Here is a 20507-nt window from a genome sequence, read left to right as displayed (position 1 = left end):
GTATTTTCCTCATTTACATTTCCAATGCTATCCCAAAAGTCCCCCATACCCTCACCCCCACTCCCCTACCCACCCACTCCCCCTTTTTGGCCCTGGTGTTCCCCTGTACTAGGGCATATAAAGTTTGCAAGTCCAATGGGCCTCTTTCCAGTGATGTCTGACTAGGCCATCTTTTGATACATATGGGTTCTTTTTGTTTTGTTTTAAAATTTTTAAGTTATTTACTTACATTTCACTCATTGCCCCCCTCCCAGTCACCTATATCATACTTTATTGCATGGGGTGATTGAAGAGTGGACATTGTTGTAGAAATATGTTGTCTTCCTCGGAACTGTGACAGATTGGTTCCGAGGGTCTCAATCACGACATGACAGGAACGCTACACTCATGCATTCTAAACAACATGGTTACCTTGAGACTAGAGAGATGGTTCAGCTAAGAGCCCACTCTTCCAGTGGTCCTGGGTTCAATAACTCACACAGATGGAAGCTCACAACCATCTATAACTCATAGCCATGTAGAGCTCTCTTCTGTCCTCCAAGAACACATATGCGTGTGGTATACAGATATACATGCAGGCAAAACACCATATACATATGGTAATTAAAAAAATCAACATGGTTGCCTAAATAAACCTACACAGTAACAATATCATCAATAAAAAAAGGAATCTATTGTTATATGCAACAACTTGAAAAATTCTCAAAAAATATCCTGAATAAAAGAAGGCAGGTGAAAATAGTATATAGAATATAAGTCCATTTATTTAAAAACCAATAGAAATGCAAATTAATATATGTAAGTATCAGAGGTGTGGTGGTTCCAATGTGCTTGGGCCAGGGAATGGCACTATTAGATGTGGCCTTGTTGGGGATGTGTGTGTCCTTGGAGAAAGTGTGTCATTGTGGGGGTAGGCAACGAGACCCTCCTCCTAGCCACATGGGAGCCAATCTTCTCCTAGTGGCCTTCAGAAGACGTGAGACTCTCAGACCCTCCTGTACCATGGCTGCCTAGACAATGCCATGCTCCCACCTTGATGATAATGGACTGAACCTCTGAACCTATAAACTAGCCCCCAATGAAATGTTGTCCTTATAAGAGCTGCCTTGGTCATGGTGTCTGTCCACATCAGTAAAACCTTAACTAAGACAAGAGGTTATCTAGATATAAAGGTAGAAGAGAGGAGGAGGGAAGAATTACGTATAGGCACAAAAAATTGTAGTGGTATAGACATATTTTATTAAATTGCACGTTTTAATGTTTCGTGAGTCTTAAGTGTAGAGGTTGTGTTGTAGTTGTACCAAGTAGAGTGAATTCCCATTCTAACTTATTCTTTGTATTCGACCAGTTGTAGGTCTCTGTAGTAGCATGTCTATTGTCTATTACAAAAGTAAGCTTCCTTTATGAGGATGAGAGACACACTTATTTGTGTATTTAGATGAGTTTTTAGACTATTGTTACAAATTCTGTTGGTTTAGGAAATGGTAGTAGTAGGTTCTTTTAAAGAGCCTGTAACCTCTCCAGCCAACATGCAGTAGTATAGTACCAAGCGTGAATTACCTCGTAATTGAAAGGATCCTACGTCTATTCATTATCCCCAAGATAACAGTACCACATTTGTACCATTGGTAATACCATACTGAGGTGGTCATTATGGTTCAGAGACTTGGACTGATTATCTTTCTCCCTTGATAGCTCGCCTAGAACTCCAAATACTATATGATAGCTAGTCCTCAGGATTGAGGTTGCTACTTTAGTTCCAATCTGATTCTTCCATGTCCTGTGGCCAATGTTTGTGGTGTCTTCAGCAGTAGGAGCTTACTTGCAAGTTCTGGGAAGCAACCAAGGGTAGAGATAGTAGCCTATAGTATTTTGGGGTCTCTTGGACTATTATGACCAACAATTCTTTGTTTGTTTGTTTGTTTGTTTTTTTGAGACAGGGTTTCTCTGTGTAGCCCTGGCTGTCCTAGAACTCACTCTGTAGACCAGGCTGGCCTGGAACTCAGAAATCTGCCTGACTCTGCCTCCCAGGTGCTGGGATTAAAGGTGTGCACCACCATCGCCCGGCTCTATGGCCAACAATTCTAAGGGAAGTTTTTCATGCCTGGCATTGGGTTTTTTGTTAGTTTATGGCTTTTGGGTTGGGGTGGGGCATATTATTACCCTGTCTGGTGTAAACTCATTTAAACACATTATTTTCTCTCTTAACTCCACCCCTTTTTGTGTGGGAGTGTACATACATATTTTTTTTTGTTTGTTTTTTTGTTTTTTTCAAGACAGGGTTTCTCTGGGCTGGAGAGATGGCTCAGCAGTTAAGAGCACTGACTGCTCTTCCAAAGGTCCTGAGTTCAACTCCCATCAACCACATAGTGGCTCACAGCCATCTGTAATGGGATCTGGTGCCCTCTTCTGGAGTGTCTGAAGACAGCTACAGTGTACTTAGATATAGTAAATGAACAAATAAATCTTAAAAAAAAAGAACCTATGTGTTGTTTAAAAAAAAAAAAAAAAAAAAAAGACAGGGTTTCTCTGTGTAGCCCTGGCTGTCCTGGAACTTACTCTGTAGACCAGGCTGGTCTCAAACTCAGAAATCTGTCTGCCTCTGCCTCCCAAGTGCTGGGATTAAAGGCGTGTGCCACCACAACCAGCTTTTTTTTTTTTTTTTTTAAATGCAAAAGCAAGAGGTTTATTTTCCAGTGTGTTGGGGTTGACCTTCAATTAGTCTCTCAAGGTGAGTTACTAAGAAGGTGACCCTGAATGGCTATTACAAGCAGTTTTTATACTTTTTAGGGGTACAGGTTATATCAGCAAGGTTATAATTCAAACTTATTGGCTAAGCATATTACCCTTTACATTAACAAGCATGACACACATTTGAACTCTACCAGGGACTTTCCAGAGGGTCATGTGACTGTCAGTCAGAACATTCTGAGAAATTTTTACTGAAGAATGATCCTGTGGGTGGAGAATGGAACTTGGCCTAGCCTTGACTCCAGGCAGGAGTGGGAAGCTGTAAGGAGGGTGTGGGGCTGGAAAAGCCCCGAGGGTCCCTCATTTCCCCCCCTTTCCTTGTACTAGCTCCAATTTTGGAGCTATGTATGCTCAGGGGTCTGGGGTAACTAACACATACTTTTCAGGTCCTGCCCTCAGGGTCTCATATTGTTGGTGCAGGACCATCAGCTATATTGCTCCTAGTCTCTCTTTGATGAAGGCTCTAAGCTTGTTCAATATGCAGGGTCTCAAGGTCAACAACTGCAGGAGAACAATTAGGGGTCCTAACACGGTGGATATGAGAGTGGTTAACCCAGGAGAGGAGTTAAACGAATTAAACCAAGACTCGGAATAACCCTGACTGTTCTTTCTCTCTTCTGCTTGTCTAGCTCTTCCCTCACCTTGGCCATTGAATCTTTAACTACCCCTGGAATGGTCTTCAGTATGTGCTTCCTGATGTTTTACACCCCTGGTAGCACAGAAAAAGTGGTTGGCCCCCAACACTGATGGGCCAGCTGCTGGCTTTTTCCATTTTTGGGGGACACATACATGGGAGTTTCTCTCAGGACACTCTTCAGCACCCTAAGCCACACCCTCTAAGGCTGCTTCTGGGACACGGTTTATATTCATAAGTCCCTCGTCCTCCATATTTGGGAAATCCCTCCTATGTGTCTCCCGGGCAGGGACACCCCAGTAGTCAAGGCCCATCAATAAATCACAGATATCAAAGGCAAGGTCTGGCCACCAGATACAATGTAGGTGTTCCTCTGTAGTGGACCAAGCCACATCCCCAGTGACTGAGAGCACCTGCCAAGTCACCCTAGTAGGGTTGTGGGGGCTGCCAAGGCTCAGCGTTGGAAGATAAACCATAGCCATCTCATTGTTTCGCTGGCCTTGCAGAAGGGGTTGCTTGGGTGTCTGGCTGCTGTCCAGTTGGCATCAGGCACAGGTGCTGGTCTGACATGAACCCAGGCAGTTACTCCATCCACTTTATCAGAAGTCGAGGTGGTCAACAACACCAGGAATGGCCCTCTCCACTTTGCTTCCAAGATTTCAGCACAATGACTTTTAACATATACCCAGTCTCCAACTTGGTACTTGTGTGGAATGTCTGGGGTACCTGTGTTATATATAGGGCACTAAGTTTAGGCCATAATTCCTGGTGGCTGATCTGGAAAGTTTACAGTCGAGCCATAAAACCCCTGTCAGCCTGAAAAGTCACTCTGGGGGTTGTCAAGAGCCAGGATCAAGGCAGTGGGGATCCCCTACAGGATGTCAAAAGGGGTCAGGTTAAAATGGTAGGGGGTGTTCTGGGCTTAGAACAGGGCCAGGGGAAGGAGCACCACCCAGTCAGTGTCAGTCTCCAAGGACAATTTAGTTAAGGTCTCTTTTAGAGTTCTGTTCATTCTCTCTACCTGCCTTGATTTCTGGGGACAGTGCGCACAATAGAGGTTCCAATTAGTCCTCAATATCTCTGCCAATCCCTGACTTACTTAGAGACAGAAGCAGGACTATTGTCTGATCCAATTACCTAGGGCACACTGAACCTCCGGAAGATATCCTCTAATATCATCTTAGCTACCACTGTAGCTATTTCCTGCTTGGTGGGGAAAGCCTCAACCCATCCAGAGAAAATATCTACAAACACTAGAAGGTATGTGTAACCATATTTTCCTGGCTTAACTTCTGTAAAATCAACCTCCCAATATACTTCAGGCCATTCTCCCCTAGGTATCTTTGCTCTGTTTTCTCTTGGCATCATAAGCATTCACTTAATGGCATACCTTACATGGTTCTCCTATATTTCTGGCCCAAAACCTGAGGTCCATTATATATACTTTAGAGCCCTTAGCTGCTTGGACAAACTTTTATCCCCTAAATGGGTCCATCTATGCATTTGGTCAAGTAAGTCCTCAGCTTGTTTTCTGGGAAGTATAGTTTTTCCTTCTTGTGTGTGCCACTGCCCTTCCTTCTCTAGGAAGTAGTTGGTAGGGTGGCTAGCAATCTGAGTCCTTCTTCTTCCATATATTTTAAGTGAGGCCATTCTTTAATGTAGTTCCATTCCCCATCGGTTGTTTCTTTCAGGTCTGTAACTGGGATAGGCTCCTGCTTAGCTACTTCTTGAGCCACTTGATCTGCTTGGTTATTGCCCTGGTCCACTGAGTCACTGTTTGATGTCCTGGGCAGTGAATAATACTCACAGTTGACGGCTTTATCTGGGCATCCAAGAGATCCAAGATTTCCTGCTTGTTTTTTCTTTCTTTTCCTTCTGATATGAGCTGTCCTCTTTCTTGGTATAAAGCTCTGTGGCCATGGGCTATGTGGCAAAGGCATACCTGCTCTCCGTGTAGATGTTAATTTTCTTACTGCCCCCAAGTTCCAAGGCTTTGTTGAGGGCAATTAGCTCTGCTTTCTGTGCCAACTTGCTGGGCAGATAGAGATTCTGCTCAGATGACATTAGTGCCGTCCACCATGACAGCACCCGTTTGTCTCTCACCAGCATGGAGAAAACTGCTGTTGTGGCTCACGGCAGGGGTCAGTCAGAGAGGTCTTTCTTCCATGCATGGGCTCTCCTTTTGGGCCAGTTAGTTTCGGTCCTTCAGGCTGGAAGTGTATCTGGGCCCCCATCTTAAAGAGTAAGTCTCTCTTCAACAGAGGGTAGGGACAGTCTGGGATGACAGTAAATGAATGGGATACCTGGCCCATTCTTAGGTCCACTGTTCTTCGGGCAGTCCATGAATACATTTTGGTGCCAGTGTTTCCTTGGACCCAAGATTTTTTTTTTGGAAACAGGACCATCGGCTTGGAGAAGGACCAAGTGTTGAGCCCCTGTGTCCACCAAGAGTTGAGTGGGTTTCCCCTCCACTCTCAGAGTTACCCCGGGTTCGTGGAGGGGGTCTGAACCCTGTACTCCCTAGTCACTGTCTTCCCTGGGGGCTAACACCTTCACTGTTTGGGGATTTCCCGCCCTGGCTTCTGTTTGTTAGGGCACTCCCAGGCTCAGTGGCTCCTCTCCTTGCAGTATGCACACCAGTTCTTTTCAAGAGGTTTTCTGTCTCTCTTTGGTTGGAGTCTCTTTTCTCTGCTTTCCATAACTACTGTAGCCAAGATTCTCTGTAAATTCCTTCCTTGTCACTTTTCTTTCTTTTTTTCACCTTCCTTTCATTTTCTTTCTTTCTCTGTTCCATTTCCTCCTCTGTCTCCCTGTCATGGTAGACTTTCTCAGCAACCTGCACTAAACCCCTCAATGACTTATCCTGTCGTCCTGCAGTCCCTCTAGTCTCTGAAGCTTTTCCCTGATGTCTCTCCTAGCCTGGTCTATAAAAGCCATTGTCACAGTAGCTTTGTGCTCCTTGATGCTGGGGTCATAGGGTGTATACTGATGGATGTCTCCATGAGTCACTCTAGAAAGGCAGCAGGAGACTCATCTGATTGTCTAACCTTACACACCTTGGTCAAATTTGTGAGTCATTGTGCAGCCCCCTTGAGCCCTGCCAATGGAGCCTGGCAGTAGACCTTCACGTGCCCCTTACCTTCTGCCGTATTAAAGTCCCAGTCAGGTCTAGTCAGGAGAAAACTGCTGTAGAGGACAGCCTGTTCAGTCAATGGTGCCCCAATGTTTGGGGGGGGGCATTCTTTCTGGCTTCCTGAATTATCCTCTCTCACTCTTCCGTCATAAAGAACACTCTCATGACTTGTTGAATATCATCCCAGGTGGGCTGATGAGTAAATAAAATAGTCTCAAAGAGATTAATCGGACCCTTGGGTTTATCTGAAAAAGGAGGGGAGGTAGTGGCCACCGCGGTATCAGTGGAGGTGGCTCTCAGACTTCGCTTCTCCCTCTGGTAAAGGGGGATACAATGGCCCTGGTCCCATTTGGGCTGAGGATCCCAGAGCTGGTGCTGGCGTTGGGGCGGGGGCAGGGCAATGAAGCCAAAGGTAGGGGGATATGGAGGAGGAGGGTCTTGGAGCAACAGGTCCACTGTTGAAGGGTCTTGGAGGATTGTCTTCTTCTCAGGTCTGGATCCTTCTCCCAGGTTTCTTTTTTTTTCTGACAGCCAGAATCTGTGAGGTAGGTCTTGGGAAAAGAAAGGCTTTAATCCATGAAGGGGGGAGGGGTTCTCCACTAGAGTCTTCCAGGTAACTAGATAGGGCACTTGGTCTGGGTGCCCGAGGGATCCTGGCCTAAAGACTTTCTCTTCTACTGCTTTGATCACCTCCAAGTTGAAGGTCCCTACAGGTGGCCACCCCACCCTGAAGGTGGGCCATTTGGAGAAGCAGAGAGTAACTAACTTTTCCTTCTTTAATACTGCTGACGTTTTCTCCTCCAGTGGTTAACTAGGATGCTTAATGGGGTAGATTCATGTCTATTTTCACATTATTTTTCTAGTCAATTTGCTAATTTCTACCAGAATGAACCGAAGGAGGTCTGTAAGATACCCCTGTATCAGTGTAAATACCAATCAGGACAAAACATGGAGGAGAATTTTATTTTGGCTCATGAATTCAGAGGAATTTCATTCTGTCTTGGTGATTCCAAAGGCATGGCTGGAAATGGCTCAGTTTTTCGTGATAGGAACATAAGGTTGTAGCTTGTTTACATAGTATGGACTCGGAGACTGACTCCTCAGTTGGAACTAGGGGTTGATAGAACCTTAAAAAGTTGCCCCTAGTGATCTATTTCTGCCAGTCCAGACCTGTTAAATATAATAAGCCTGTGGAGGGACATTTCAGACTAAAACCCAAACAGGATTGCTGGGATTTGATAGGGATTTCATTAAGTCAATAAATTATCTAGGAGAAAGTAGACATTTTAATAATATTGAGTCTTATGATCCATTGTCTATAGTTCTTTAAATCTTTAATTTTTCTCAGTGATGTTTAATAATTTTTATATATGTATTATATATTTCTTACCAGATTCCTGTTTCATAAACAAATAAGAATATGATTGATTTTTTTTCCATCTGTGGTTGCTTGTAACTTTTGTTGATATTTTAAACAATTTATTTATTGCGTGTGAATATATATATATATATATATATATGTATATATATATATATATGGTGCACACTATAGGGTGTGTGTGTGTGTGTGTGTGTGTATAAAGGTCACAGGACAACTCTGTGGTATTGGTTCTCTCTTTAATCTTTACATGGATTCTAGGGATGAAATTCAGTTAGATAGCCAGGCTTGCACAGCAAATACCTTAACCTACTAAGCAATCCTTCTGGCTTAACATATATTTGTTGTCTTAATGGCAGATTTTTTTTTTGAAATTTCATCACTTTTATTTTTTAATTTTTTCATTTGACTTCTCTTAATTTTCAGCCTCACTAAAAATGAACGACTTCAGCCAAGGGAATGAGATTGTTCTTGGCAACCGAATTAATGGATTTTCTTTCAAGAGGCTCAAAATTCAACAAGTCTTTTAACGTTAGGATAGCATGAGAATAAACTGTATTTCTAGGAAGACAATAAAACAAATTTAGTAATTTAGATTTGTTTACTTAACTTTTTATTTTAAATAATTACAGTTTCACAGGAAGTTGCAAAAATAGGATATTGAGGGATTGGAGAGATGGCTCAGTGGTTAAGAGCACTAGTTGCAACCAGGACCTGAATTGTGTTCTCAGCACTCACATCAGGTGGCTCTACTGCCTATAGCTCCAGCTCCAAGGTATCTGTCACTCTCTTCTGGCCCTCCTGGCACTTGGACACAGGCACACATGTATATAAGAAAGACAAATAAAATAAATCTTAAAAAATAAACTATAGACAGTTCAGTAGTTCCACTTTTCCCCAATAGTATTACTTACTAAGCAGTACAATGTTAAAATAAACATGAATATCATATGTACATCAATGACATATATAGAGATTCAAATGTCTATTGCATGTATGTATGTATGTATGTACACATGTATATGTGTCCATGCCACAGTGCGTGTGTGCTAGTCAGAGGAAAACTTAGAGAAGCTAGTTCTTTTCTTCCACAACATGAGCTCTGTGGATCAAATTCAGGTTGGCAACAAGTGCCTTTACTTGGTAAGCCAGCCCGTGTGTGTGTGTGTGTGTGTTCATGTATGTTACAGCAACTTCATGGAGTTGCTTCTCTTTTTCCACATTTATATAGTTTTTGTTCCCTAACAATAAAATCCAAATCTAAGAGCTTAACATTTTGAACCACAAGCTAGACGTTAGAGAGAATGAACTAGAAATGGTAGAATTGTTAAACTCTCAAACTTGGTGATATAAGCCTTTAATCACAGCACTCAGGAGATAGTGGCAGGTGGATCTCTGAGTTCAAGGTCAGCCTGGTCTACAGAATAAGTTTCAGGACAACCAGGGATAAAAAGAGAAACCCTGTCTGAAAGAAAGGAAGGAAGGAAGGAAGGAAGAAAGAAAGGATACTACACTTGATCTTAGCCAAAAGGCCGAGAAGTGATAGAAAGAAAAGGAAAGAAAGAAGAAAAAGAAAAAAAAAATTCCAAGAAACAAACCAACAAAAACCTCCCAAACTCTTCTTCAGCTACACACTTGCACCTCCTAAACAAACATACCACCAACTGGGACCAAGTGTTCAAATAAATGAGCCAATGGAGAATATGTTCATTCAAACATAGCTAGACATATGTGTGGGTTCAGCTCTTGAGTGTGTTTACTGATCATCAACAGCCAATACACCTGGTCTATCATTACAGAGAAATGACCTTGTGTACACTTAAGTACTTGTCCTATACTTGTTGTTCCCTTACAACAAAATCGAAATCAAACCTGCTTTTCTGAGTCATGAAATATTATTTAAATGGAGCTCTATATTTAATAAGCTTTGGAGCATGATTGTTTAGCCCAAGCAGAGTGTTTTTGAGCACCAACCATTAAAGTTGTTTGAAGTGGGGCTAGAAAAGGCTCAATGTAGAGTAGGTGCCTAACATTTTGAGATTCTAGATTTATTTTCTAATGTCCACCCCAAAACTCAATACAAATTGGGCCAGGAGTATTAGAACATGCCTTTAATCCTAGTTCTTTGTAGGAGGCAGAGGCAGGCAGATCTTTGTGAGTTCAAGGCCAGCCTGGTCGACATAGATAGTTTAACCAGCTAAGGGTACAAAGTGAGACCTTGTCTCAAAAATCAAACAAAACCAAAAAACTTGCCCATACAAATTGTTGTATTCATTTGTTTTGCTTTTCAATATTCTTATGTGTGGTTGTGCCCATTTCTTTATCTGCTAGCAAGTTGATGGATTGCATTTGTAGGATTTTTTTTTTTTTTTTTTTTTTTTTTTTTGTGGTTTTTCGAGACAGGGTTTCTCTGTATAGCCCTGGCTGTCCTGGAGCTCACTTTGTAGACCAGGCTGGCCTCGAACTCAGAAATTCGCCTGCCTCTGCCTCCCAAGTGCTGGGATTAAAGGCGTGCGCCACCACGCCCGGCTTTTTGTTTTTGTTTTTGAGACAGGGTCTTATTATTCAGCACAGGGTACTTGCAGTTTTATTGCTTAGCTTACTAAATACTGGAATTGGATGTATAAGTCATTAGGCTGGCCTAGATTTTGCTCTTGATGTCATGGCTAGGGACTTTAAACTCATCCCTAGGTCTTTAAGATTTCTCTTCATTTTTAAATTTAATTTATTTTTTTTTAGTTTTGTGTGTATGTTTGTGTGTGTGTGTGTGTGAGAGAGAGAGAGAGAGAGAGAGAGAGAGAGAGAGAGAGAGCGCTTATATGCATTTAAGTGTGTATTCGTCATGTATTATGTGTTGAGGTTAAAGGTCAACTTTCAGGAGCCAGTTCTCTTTTTTCGCTAGCACCTCTCTTTTCTACAAAACCTGTATAGATTTATAGTGTACATCTAAACCTTTGATCCAATTTGAAGTAATTTGCATACAGTGAAAGGGGTAGTCATTAGCCTGTTTTTAGCCTGTGGATGTGTAGTTGTGGCATAATTTATTGGGAAGATGATATTGTAGTGAATACCATTTGTATGTTTGTAAAAAGTCAGTTTATTGTATTTGTGATGGCTTATTTCTGGATTCTCTTTGTTCTGTTCTGTTGTCCTAATGGACTGTCCTGCCACTACCATACTGCCTTCATTACTGATGTCAAATAGAATTAATACTATGTTGAGAAATTCTTTTTTGGGGGCGATTTTTCTGTTTTTTGTTTGTTTGTTTTTGTTTTTTGTTTTTTCAAGACAGGGTTTCTCTGTGTAGCCCTGGCTGTCCTGGAACTCACTCTGTAGACCAGGCTGGCCTTGAACTCAGAAATCTGCCTGCCTCTGCCTCCTGAGTGCTGGGATTAAAGGCATGCACCACCACTGCCCGGCTGAAAAGTTCTTTATTTCTTCTATTTCCAAAGTTTTTGGTATTCTAGTTCCTTTCCCATTTAAGTTTTAGGATGAGTAATATGTGTGTGTGTGTGTATGTGTGTGTGTGTGTGTGTGTGTGTGTGTGTGTGTATATGAATGAAAGTTTTTAATGTAATTATTATATTGAAATTTATCAATCAGATACCAAAATGCTAATAAACTATCTTTTTCATACTCAGCACAAATAGAACAGTTTTGGTACTTGATTTGTAGAATGCTTTTTTCCCCTATATCCTAAGACATTCTCTAGCAGAAACCAGCTGAGTGTACTACAGTTCAACTTCGTCTCAAACTAAATACCACCCAAAACTAGCCTTTGATACACAGGCCAAGGCTTCATTTAATACTTCCCATTTTTCAAAAGCAATTTTCAAGCCCCAGGTTATGCTGGTTGTGAGCCTAGCTTTAATGACCGAAATGAGAGCTCCCAGGTTATTTTATGTGTCCTTCTGAGTCACTGGCTGTGGTTCTCCTGACCCCCTCTTTAGTTTTGATAATTAGCTAGGATGGCTCAGAGAACTCAGGAAAATATGTGTTATCCCATCTATTATACAGGAGTAGCAGTGGATAGAGATGAATAGCCACATAAAGAGAGTGAGGTATGTGGGAAAATACCAGAAGTGCCTTTAAAATCGGGAATTTAAAGGAGGAGGGCACAGCTGTTATCTTTACTAACTTCATCTTGTTCCATTAATTTGTTCTCTTTGAGTTATTTTTCTTCTCCAGCTTCCTCTAGGCAGTTATCTCATGCTTAGAATAGATATGATTGTTTCTCTGGTAGTGGAGCAGAGCACTGTGAAAGCAGAAATGCCCCAGAACCATAGTCTTACTCAGATTGCTAGGCATATGCATAGCATGCTTTCTGGTTTGCTACTGTTGTCCTTTCCTTTAAAATCCTAATGGGCAAGATATGATAGATAGCTGCCTTTTCAGTCTAGCCAAACCCAAAATAAACTCCTTTCCTGACCCAGCCCTCAGAGCCAAGCATCTTTAACAGAAACAAACATGGAGCTTTTTTCATGCCTTTTCTGGACACATCAACCTTCAGTCACTGCCATGTTTAGCCCCTAAAAGCTCTCTGAATCCTTAGTTCAAGGACCTTTATGAAAGCATTCATAAAGCATGATTGATTAGCAGTAAGATTATAGCCTAGGAAGTGGGGTGGGAAGTTCTCAGTTCTGATCTTTGTACTCTTCATGGTACTTAGTTTTCATTCAGAGTCTCAGTAGTTTCTCATTAGAACAAGAAGCAATCTATCATTTAGGAAATTACAAGGGAGTACAAGCTTTTTTTTTTTTTTTTAAATCAAGAATTGCTAAAGTAGACAGACCAGAGAAATGGCTCAACAATTAAGAGCATTAGCTGCTCTTTCAGGGAGCCAGGTTTTATTCCTATCGCCCTTATGGAGGCTCACAATTATCTGTAACTCCAGCTAGGGGACCTGGCTTCTTGTAAGAACTCTTAGAAAAACAAGAGATACTGTAACCCAAGTTGGATGTTTGAGAGTCTGTGCTTGCGTGTACAGTTGTACAAGCATTTTATTTATTTATTTATTTATTTATTTATTTATTTATATTTTACAAGTATTTTGTGGTTTTTGTTGTTTTGTTGGTTTTCTTTCTCTGGATTTATGCTTGTTTGAAAAATTCTTGGCCCATGTGACTTAGTTTCTTTTGCTTCTGAATGTGTGAAATACATCTTATTGTGTAGCTAAAAATAGTCTTGACCCTATGGTCTTTTTGTCTCCTCCTGAGTTTTGTAGGATTACAAATGTGTACCACCATGCCCAGTTTTCTTCATTTAACTATTCTAAAATAAAGTACTTCCCAGGCTTGTTAGCACCTCTGTACATACTTCTACCTTTCCCCTGGCCTTTAATCTTTACTTCCCTCTAAGTATAAAGTTCAGAGTTGATTAACTGTTACTTCTTTACACATTGTGATAAATCTTTACCATCATATTTTGGTCAGTATATCTTGTAATTTTTCTGGAAACACTTTTATCTGTCTTACCAAGTTCTGTGAAAACCAGAGGAGTAGTTTGTTGGTCCTATACTTTCTTTCTTTTCTTTTCTTTTTTCTTTTTTGAGATTAAAGTATAATTATGTCATTTTTCCTTTCCCTTCTTCCCTCCAGTCCTTGCCATGTTCTCACCTTGCTCTCTTAAATTTATGGCCTCTATTTCTTTGTTACTCCCTCCCCTCTCTCTCTGAGCATTCCTAAATGTATAAACACAACTTGCTCAGGATGAGTAGTGTTACTTATAAGATTTAAGGGCTGACACTTGGTATTGGGTAGCCCATTTGGACCTCTTCCTAGGAAGATTTTGTTTTTCTCCCACTCCCACTCTCAGCATTCCTTAGCTGCCTGCAGTTCTTTGTCTGTGGGTGGGACCTAGTGAGATTCCTCCTTATGTGTTAGCCTGTCTTGTGCTGTCATCCTTGTTTAGGCAGTGGTCTTGATAATATTTAGTGAATGGATTTAGCTTTTTAAACATTTCTAGGACACAGAAATCTCACAACAAACTGTTCTGTTTTTTTAATTTTTTTCTATGACTCAATCTTTTTTCCTGCTCTTTAGCAACGGTTCCTGATCCTTAGATGTAGGAATTAAACACTGGAGATATATTAGTTGGGGATGGTCACTACATAGTCACTTGCTCTCTGCGTTTGATCAGTTTTGATTTCCTCTAATGGGCTCCATCTGCTGTAAGACGATCCTGTTTTGATGAAGGGTGTTTTTTATAAAATCTTAGGTTTCAGTGGTTTTCACTAGTAATCATTGCCATTTTTGTTGTTGTTTGTTTCATTTTGTTTTTCTTCTTTGAAATTACACCTGCTTGTGGGTCTGCTCTCATTGATTGCCAGCCTATGTGGTCCACGAGGGCAGTGGGAGCAGAGAAGTTGAACAGTGGGTTCAGGAGCCCTGTGAATACGTGTGTTGGAGGACCACACCTGAACTGCTTGTCATTAGGTAGATCAACTTTACTTAGGGTGATTGAAGGCTTATAGTTTTGGGGGACTGAGGGCAGCAACTTCCAGGATGAGCCAACATCATTGGCTGAGGGCTAGGGTACTCAGCATACCTCATTAGCATGGGGAAGCATTTGAGGAATCTCTGGTACTGCCTGAGCAGGTTTTGTCAGAAGAAAGGAAATTGATTCTATAAACTAATTGTGGCTAAGTGACATTTCTCAGATAAAGGTATGGGCTTCGAACTCCTTGGCAAGGTCAGAAAAGGAGAAACTTTGGTAATGAAAGAAGTCCTGACCCCCAGAAGGGCTTTGGTCAATGGTAGACTTTGGCCTTAATTAGCAGAGTTTTTCCACACCTGTTCTTTTTCTGTGTAGCCCAGACTGGCCTTCATCTTCCTTTATTTATATTTTCACTTTCCAGTTTTCTTAGTTCTCTAATATTCTTGCTGTCAAATAATTTCTTATTTCATAGGAGAAATTATGATTTGGAATTTTTGGATTCTATCCCTGTGAGGTTAAACTTTAAGTATTTTCCTCTTGTCTGTGTTCATGCTCTGGATCTCATTTCTTCTACTGTACTCAGCATTCGTTTGTCTCTGAAGGTAGGAAAGAGTTCAGTTCGAGAGGCTAGAGAGATGGCTTAGACGGTCTCATTTTCCAGAGGACAGGGTTCTGTTTCCAGAATCGACATGGTGGCTTATAGCTGTCTGTAACTCTAAATTTAGCTAACCAAACATTGTCTTCCAGCCTCTTCTAGAAATGTACATATAGGCAAAATACTCATACACATAAAATAATAAATAAATTGATAAATTATTAATTTTCTGATCTTGTACTCAATCTGCGGTCTGTTGTTTCGGACTTTGGCTCCTAACACCAACCTACCCTTTAAACTACTATCATAAAACAGCAGTGACTTCGAAAACTGCAAAGTCAAGGGGTCTTCCTTGGCAGTGGGCTTCTATGCAGCTCGTTTTACTCTTGAGTATGCTTTTTTGCAGCAGTCTTGGGTTTCTTCCTACTTCTTTGATAATTCATCTTCAGTTTTCTGCTATTTAATCAGTATTACAAATGCTATTTCAATACTAAATATTTACTAGAAGGTTACAAAGTTTTAAAAAAAACTTTAACAAAATGTTAGGTGTAAGAAAAATCCAGGTTTAAGAGGGCATTTTGGGCAGAGTGTACACTCCATGCTTTCAGATACTCAAAATTTTAAGAAGTACCAGTGAGGTGGCTCAGTGAGTTGAGGTTTTTACTGTTAAGCTTAACAATAAGTTTAATGTCTAGAACCTATATGGTAGAAGGAGATAACCTATCCAGGCAGTTTGATATATAGCCCCTCCCCCATACAAAAATAAACAAATATTAAAAAAAAAAAGAGAGCCTGAGAGATGGTTCATTGGTGAAAAGTGCTTAACTGCTCGTGATGAAGTTGTTTTTTTTTAAAAAAGATTTTTGTTTATTTATTTATTATTATTTATTTATAAGTAAGTCCACTGTAGCTGTCTTCAGACACACCAGAAGACGGCGTCAGATTCCATTATGGGTGGTTGTGAGCCACCATGTGGTTGCTGGGATTTGAACTCAGGACCTTTAGGAAGAGCAGTCAGTGCTCTTACCCGCTGAGCCATCTCACCTGTCCCCTTGTGCTGAAGTTTTGGTTCCCAGTACCTATATGACAGCTTACAAACACCTGTAACTCTAATTATATTTGACAACTCTGGCCCCTGTGGGCACCTACATAAACATGGTGCACATAAACTCATATAGGCACGTGCATAAATAAATACAAGATAATCTCAAAAAAAACTTTCCTTAAAAAAGAAAGCATTGATATTTATCATTTCAATGACCCTTTTAAAGCAACTGTATAAGATAAGTTATAAGTTATATTCCTGTTTAATTAGAAAGTATATAGAGGGGGATAGGTTAAGAAACTGTATTCTTCCTGATTGGACGACTAAGCTACAGAAAGGGATGGAGATAAAGTCTACTGTTTTGTATTATGGGACTCTGAATTTTTAAAACCAAACCAAACCAAACCAAACCAAACCAAACCAAACCAAACCAAACCAAACCAAACCAAACCAGGTTCTTACTGTGCAGCGCTGGTTTGCTTGTAACTTTGTAGACCCTACTATTCCCAAACTCAAAAGGTCCTGCCTGCCTTCACCTTCTGAGAGCTGGGATTAAGGGTGTATGCCTCATCTCCCAGTTAAAACTGCACACTCTTAGGTGTAAAGTCCTGTTTACATTAGTATTTCTGTTAAATTAACCAAGCAGTAACCTGATAACTTTCCTTGTAAGTCTTTTTGCTGCTTTCCCATTGTAATGAACTAACTCCTCCTAACCCCTGAACCACTTTGTTTTGTACCTGATAAGAACGTGTGTTAGGTTATTACTTACTTCTCTTTGGTTTACACTGTGGATTTGAGCTTTTCTCAAAAGTTTGTTAGTGGGCTGGTGAGATGGCTCAGTGGGTAAGAGCACCCGACAGCTCTTCCGTAGGTCCAGAGTTCAAATCCCAGCAACCACATGGTGGCTCACAACCATCCATAACGAAATCTGACTCCCTCTTCTGGAGTGTCTGAAGACAGCGACAGTGTACTTACATATAATAAATAAATAAATAAAATCTTTTTTTTTTTTTTTTTTTTTTTTAAAAATCTGCCTGCCTCTGCCCCCTGAGTGCTGGGATTAAAGGCGTGCACCACCACACCTGGCTTTACTTCAACTTTTTTTTTTTTTTTTTTTATTAGGTATTTAGCTCATTTACATTTCCAATGCTATACCAAAAGTCCCCCTTACCCACCCACCCCCACTCCCCTACCCTCCCACTCCCCCCCTTTGGCCCTGGCGTTCCCCTGTACCGGGGCACACAAAGTCTGCGTGTCCAATGGGCCTCTCTTTCCAGTGATGGCCGACTAGGCCATCTTTTGATACATATGCAGCTAGAGTCAAGAGCTCAGGGGTACTGGTTAGTTCATAATGTTGTTCCACCTATAGGGTTGAATATCCCTTTAGCTCCTTGGGTACTTTCTCTAGCTCCTCCATTGGGAGCCCTGTGATCCATCCATTAGCTGACTGTGAGCATCCACTTCTGTGTTTGCTAGGCCCCGGCATAGTCTCACAAGAGACAGCTACATCTGGGTCCTTTCAGTAAAATCTTGCTAGTGTATGCAATGGTGTCAGCATTTGGAAGCTGATTATGGGGTGGATCCCTGGATATGGCAGTCTCTACATGGTCCATCCTTTCATCTCAGCTCCATACTTTGTTTCTGTAACTCCTTCCATGGGTGTTTTGTTCCCACTTCTAAGGAGGGGCATAGTGTCCACACTTCAGTCTTCATTTTTCTTGAGTTTCATGTGTTTAGGAAATTGTATCTTATATCGTGGGTATCTAAAAAAAAGGCCATCCTTAACATGTCAGTTTGATTTACAAATATCAAAGTTAACATAGTGTTTAAAAAAAAAAAAGTTTGTTAGTAAGCCGGGCGTGGTATCGCACGCCTTTAATGCCAGCACTCGGGAGGCAGAGGCAGAGGCAGGCAGATTTCTGAGTTCGAGGCCAGCCTGGTCTACAAAGTGAGTTCCAGGACAGCCAGGGCTACACAGAGAAACCCTGTCTCAAAAAACAAAACAAACAAACAAAAAGTTTGTAGTAATTGGTTGTTATAACCTTTTCCATTCCTATTTCAGGAGTTAGCATGATAAATGATTTTTTAGTACAATGAATAGGAGCTTTGAATCTTTGACCAGAACATCTTACTAGATTGTACCTTCAAATATTTCTGTAAATTGCATTTGAATGAATTAGATATTATTTCTCTTGATTTCTGCTCAGGTCTTGTTTTCTCCATAAGACATACTCTAGTTGTTTAAAAGCAGCAGATGGAAGAAGGGGATTGTATTTATTAGCTTTCACAATGAATGACTACTATGGATGTGGTAAAGGACTTAAAATTTTTTGATGAATGAAAGAGAGCTGCATCTTGCTTTCTGTACTATTTTTAGCTGTGAGGCTATCTCTTGTTCCTCTTGTAGTCTGTTATAAGAGGATCAGCAAAAGATCTTTTAAATAGAACTTCCTTTAAGCCCCAGACTTGGTTGCAGCTGGCATAGCTATAGAAGGGCAGCTTTTCCTCCCCCTGGGATACATACTGAATCTGCCACATAGCTGCTGGTATGTTTACTCCTTACAGAATGTAAAAGGCTGATTAGGTGTTCTGTACATGCCCGTTTCTATCAAAATAGGAAATTTGGGTTCATTTCTGGAATCTCTTGCGGGGTTAATAATTTTTGCAGTATGTCCTATAGTGTAAAGAACAATTGTCGTAAACTAGAAGGTAATATAGTAATCATCTTGATAATGTAGTCCTACTTTCTCTAATTTTCATGTGATTTATTAGAAGAATCACAACTTGTTTCAATTTTCCATTTTTTTTCCTGGGATTTTAACAATTTCTACAATGCTAGAGAATTTAAACACTTATGAGTATTTAAGTTAGAGTCCTGTCATAAGAGATAACCTTTTCAGTCTTGAAATCTAAAACAGTGTGTTTTGTTTCATGAATTAAGGGATAGACATCTTTAAATGTGGCTGAAGTCCTGCTTCAAGTATGGCAGGCAGTGACCAAAGAAATAATTCTGAGCTTATTATAGCTTGGTGAAGCTATGCTTTTGCTGGCTGTGTCCTTTTAGACATCTGGTGGAATAGGGAGCGTTTCCTGTGGCAGCACTGTCAGCGATGAATAGATGAATGAATTCATCCGTGCTCAGAACTCACAGCACGTGTACTTTCATCCTTCCAAGGACATAAAAGAGCTGAGAGACCAACCTTAGCAATGGTCCAGGCTTCAGGGTGGAGGGTGGCGGAAGAGGCTTTGGGACTGTCCAAGAAGGGGAGATCTGCGTAGCTAGCGATAAAGAAACAAAAGAGTCTGTGACAGTATCGAAAGAATCTGACATTTGCTTTGTCTGTACAAAGGATGAAAGGAATTTTGCCGACTTAACCAAAACAATAACTGGTTTTGTATCAGTTTGAGCCCGAAAAGAGGCAGCAGAATAATATGTTTTTTTTGTTGTTGTTTTTATATTTTTGAAGCATATTTACCTTCAGAAATGGACGTGGAATGCTTTTATTTTTGGAAAGGAAAACGTGACACCGATTTTACGAGCTTAGTAGCTGTAGGTGGAGACTCTTGTTTTGTTTGCCAAACCTTTTTAATAAGCAGTGAAGTCTGGATAGCAAAGATTGCAGTTGCTTTTCCTGGGACCTTTGTTCTTCTCTTGGTACTTAAGATAATTTCAGACAAAGGAGGCTATGTATGGAAAAGAAAAGCAAATATCAAGTATTTTCTCTGTTCCTGCTTTGATTCTAATGAGAGTTTTCTATATTTTAGTATTAGGCAATAATTGTGTCCTAGGTTAGCTGTTTGCTGGGTTACTGGGCACAGCCTGCTGTTCTGAATGGACTGTTTACCTCTTTATTCAGCAGTAAATAGGTGCTAGTAGTTGGTGTCTGGGGAGTGGCTTTTTTTTGTCTGATATTTGCTATGGATGATTCGAGTATTCTGAGAAGGAGAGGTTTACAGGTGAGTAAAACAAAGCCTCTTTTTAAATACTGTTAGCACCTTTTGGAGATGTATCAGATTGTTGCAATTTCATTTAGTGCATGGGGGAGGGGGTGTCACTAAGTATTTTATTCTGTCATATATACTTATGACTAGAGAACTTTTGTTAAGACCTTGCTAATTTGTTTTCTTTTCATTTCTTTTGTTTTATCTTGAAATGGGGTCTTGGGTATATTACTCAGGTTGATCTCCAACTCCTGGGCTCAGGTGACCCTCCTTTCTCAAGCCTCCTGAATAGCTAGGACTACAGGGAGTGCGACCACATGCTTCTTAGTTATTATTACTACTTTCCATAGGAAAGTGCTGCTTGGATTTACTTACTTTGAATTAAATGAGTGGAGCAATTAAATCAAACCTATGTAGGATACAAACCTAATTTGAACATTAGCTATGCAAACATTCTGTTTCTGACCATTATGCTTGTCTCTATTTCATAATAAAGTCATGCTCATGTGTGTGTGTGTGTAACATTTGATTCTGTGTAAACTATTAGGACATTTTTCTAAACCTTTGCTTTGCATATATGCTATCCATTTATGT

The 20507-nt window shown here is 40.6% G+C and overlaps 1 protein-coding gene and 1 pseudogene across 8 annotated transcripts in view; one reads left to right on the top strand and one right to left on the bottom strand.

Annotated features, from left to right (window-relative positions):
• Mast2 (microtubule associated serine/threonine kinase 2) overlaps positions 1-20507 on the top strand; it is a 157464-nt gene that overhangs the window by 38933 nt on the left and 98024 nt on the right. The window contains exon 1 of one of the 8 annotated variants that reach the window (XM_006502835.4): positions 18895-19928. The exons of 5 other annotated variants lie outside the window; for them this stretch is intronic. In XM_006502835.4, coding sequence (XP_006502898.1) covers positions 19890-19928 — 39 coding nt within the window. In that variant the 5' untranslated portion in view covers positions 18895-19889. Of the gene's footprint in view, positions 1-18894; positions 19929-20507 lie in introns of those variants that run through there. 2 more of the 8 variants (XM_006502836.4, XM_030253297.1) reach the window with 2 other exon arrangements.
• Positions 9283-9440, bottom strand: Gm52760 (annotated as a pseudogene).

This window comes from Mus musculus, chromosome 4 (genome assembly GCF_000001635.26).
Source record: "Mus musculus strain C57BL/6J chromosome 4, GRCm38.p6 C57BL/6J".
NCBI classification, from domain to species: Eukaryota; Metazoa; Chordata; class Mammalia; order Rodentia; family Muridae; genus Mus; species Mus musculus.
Note: the sequence above shows the minus strand (reverse complement) of the source record. Positions and strands in the feature narration are given on the sequence as shown.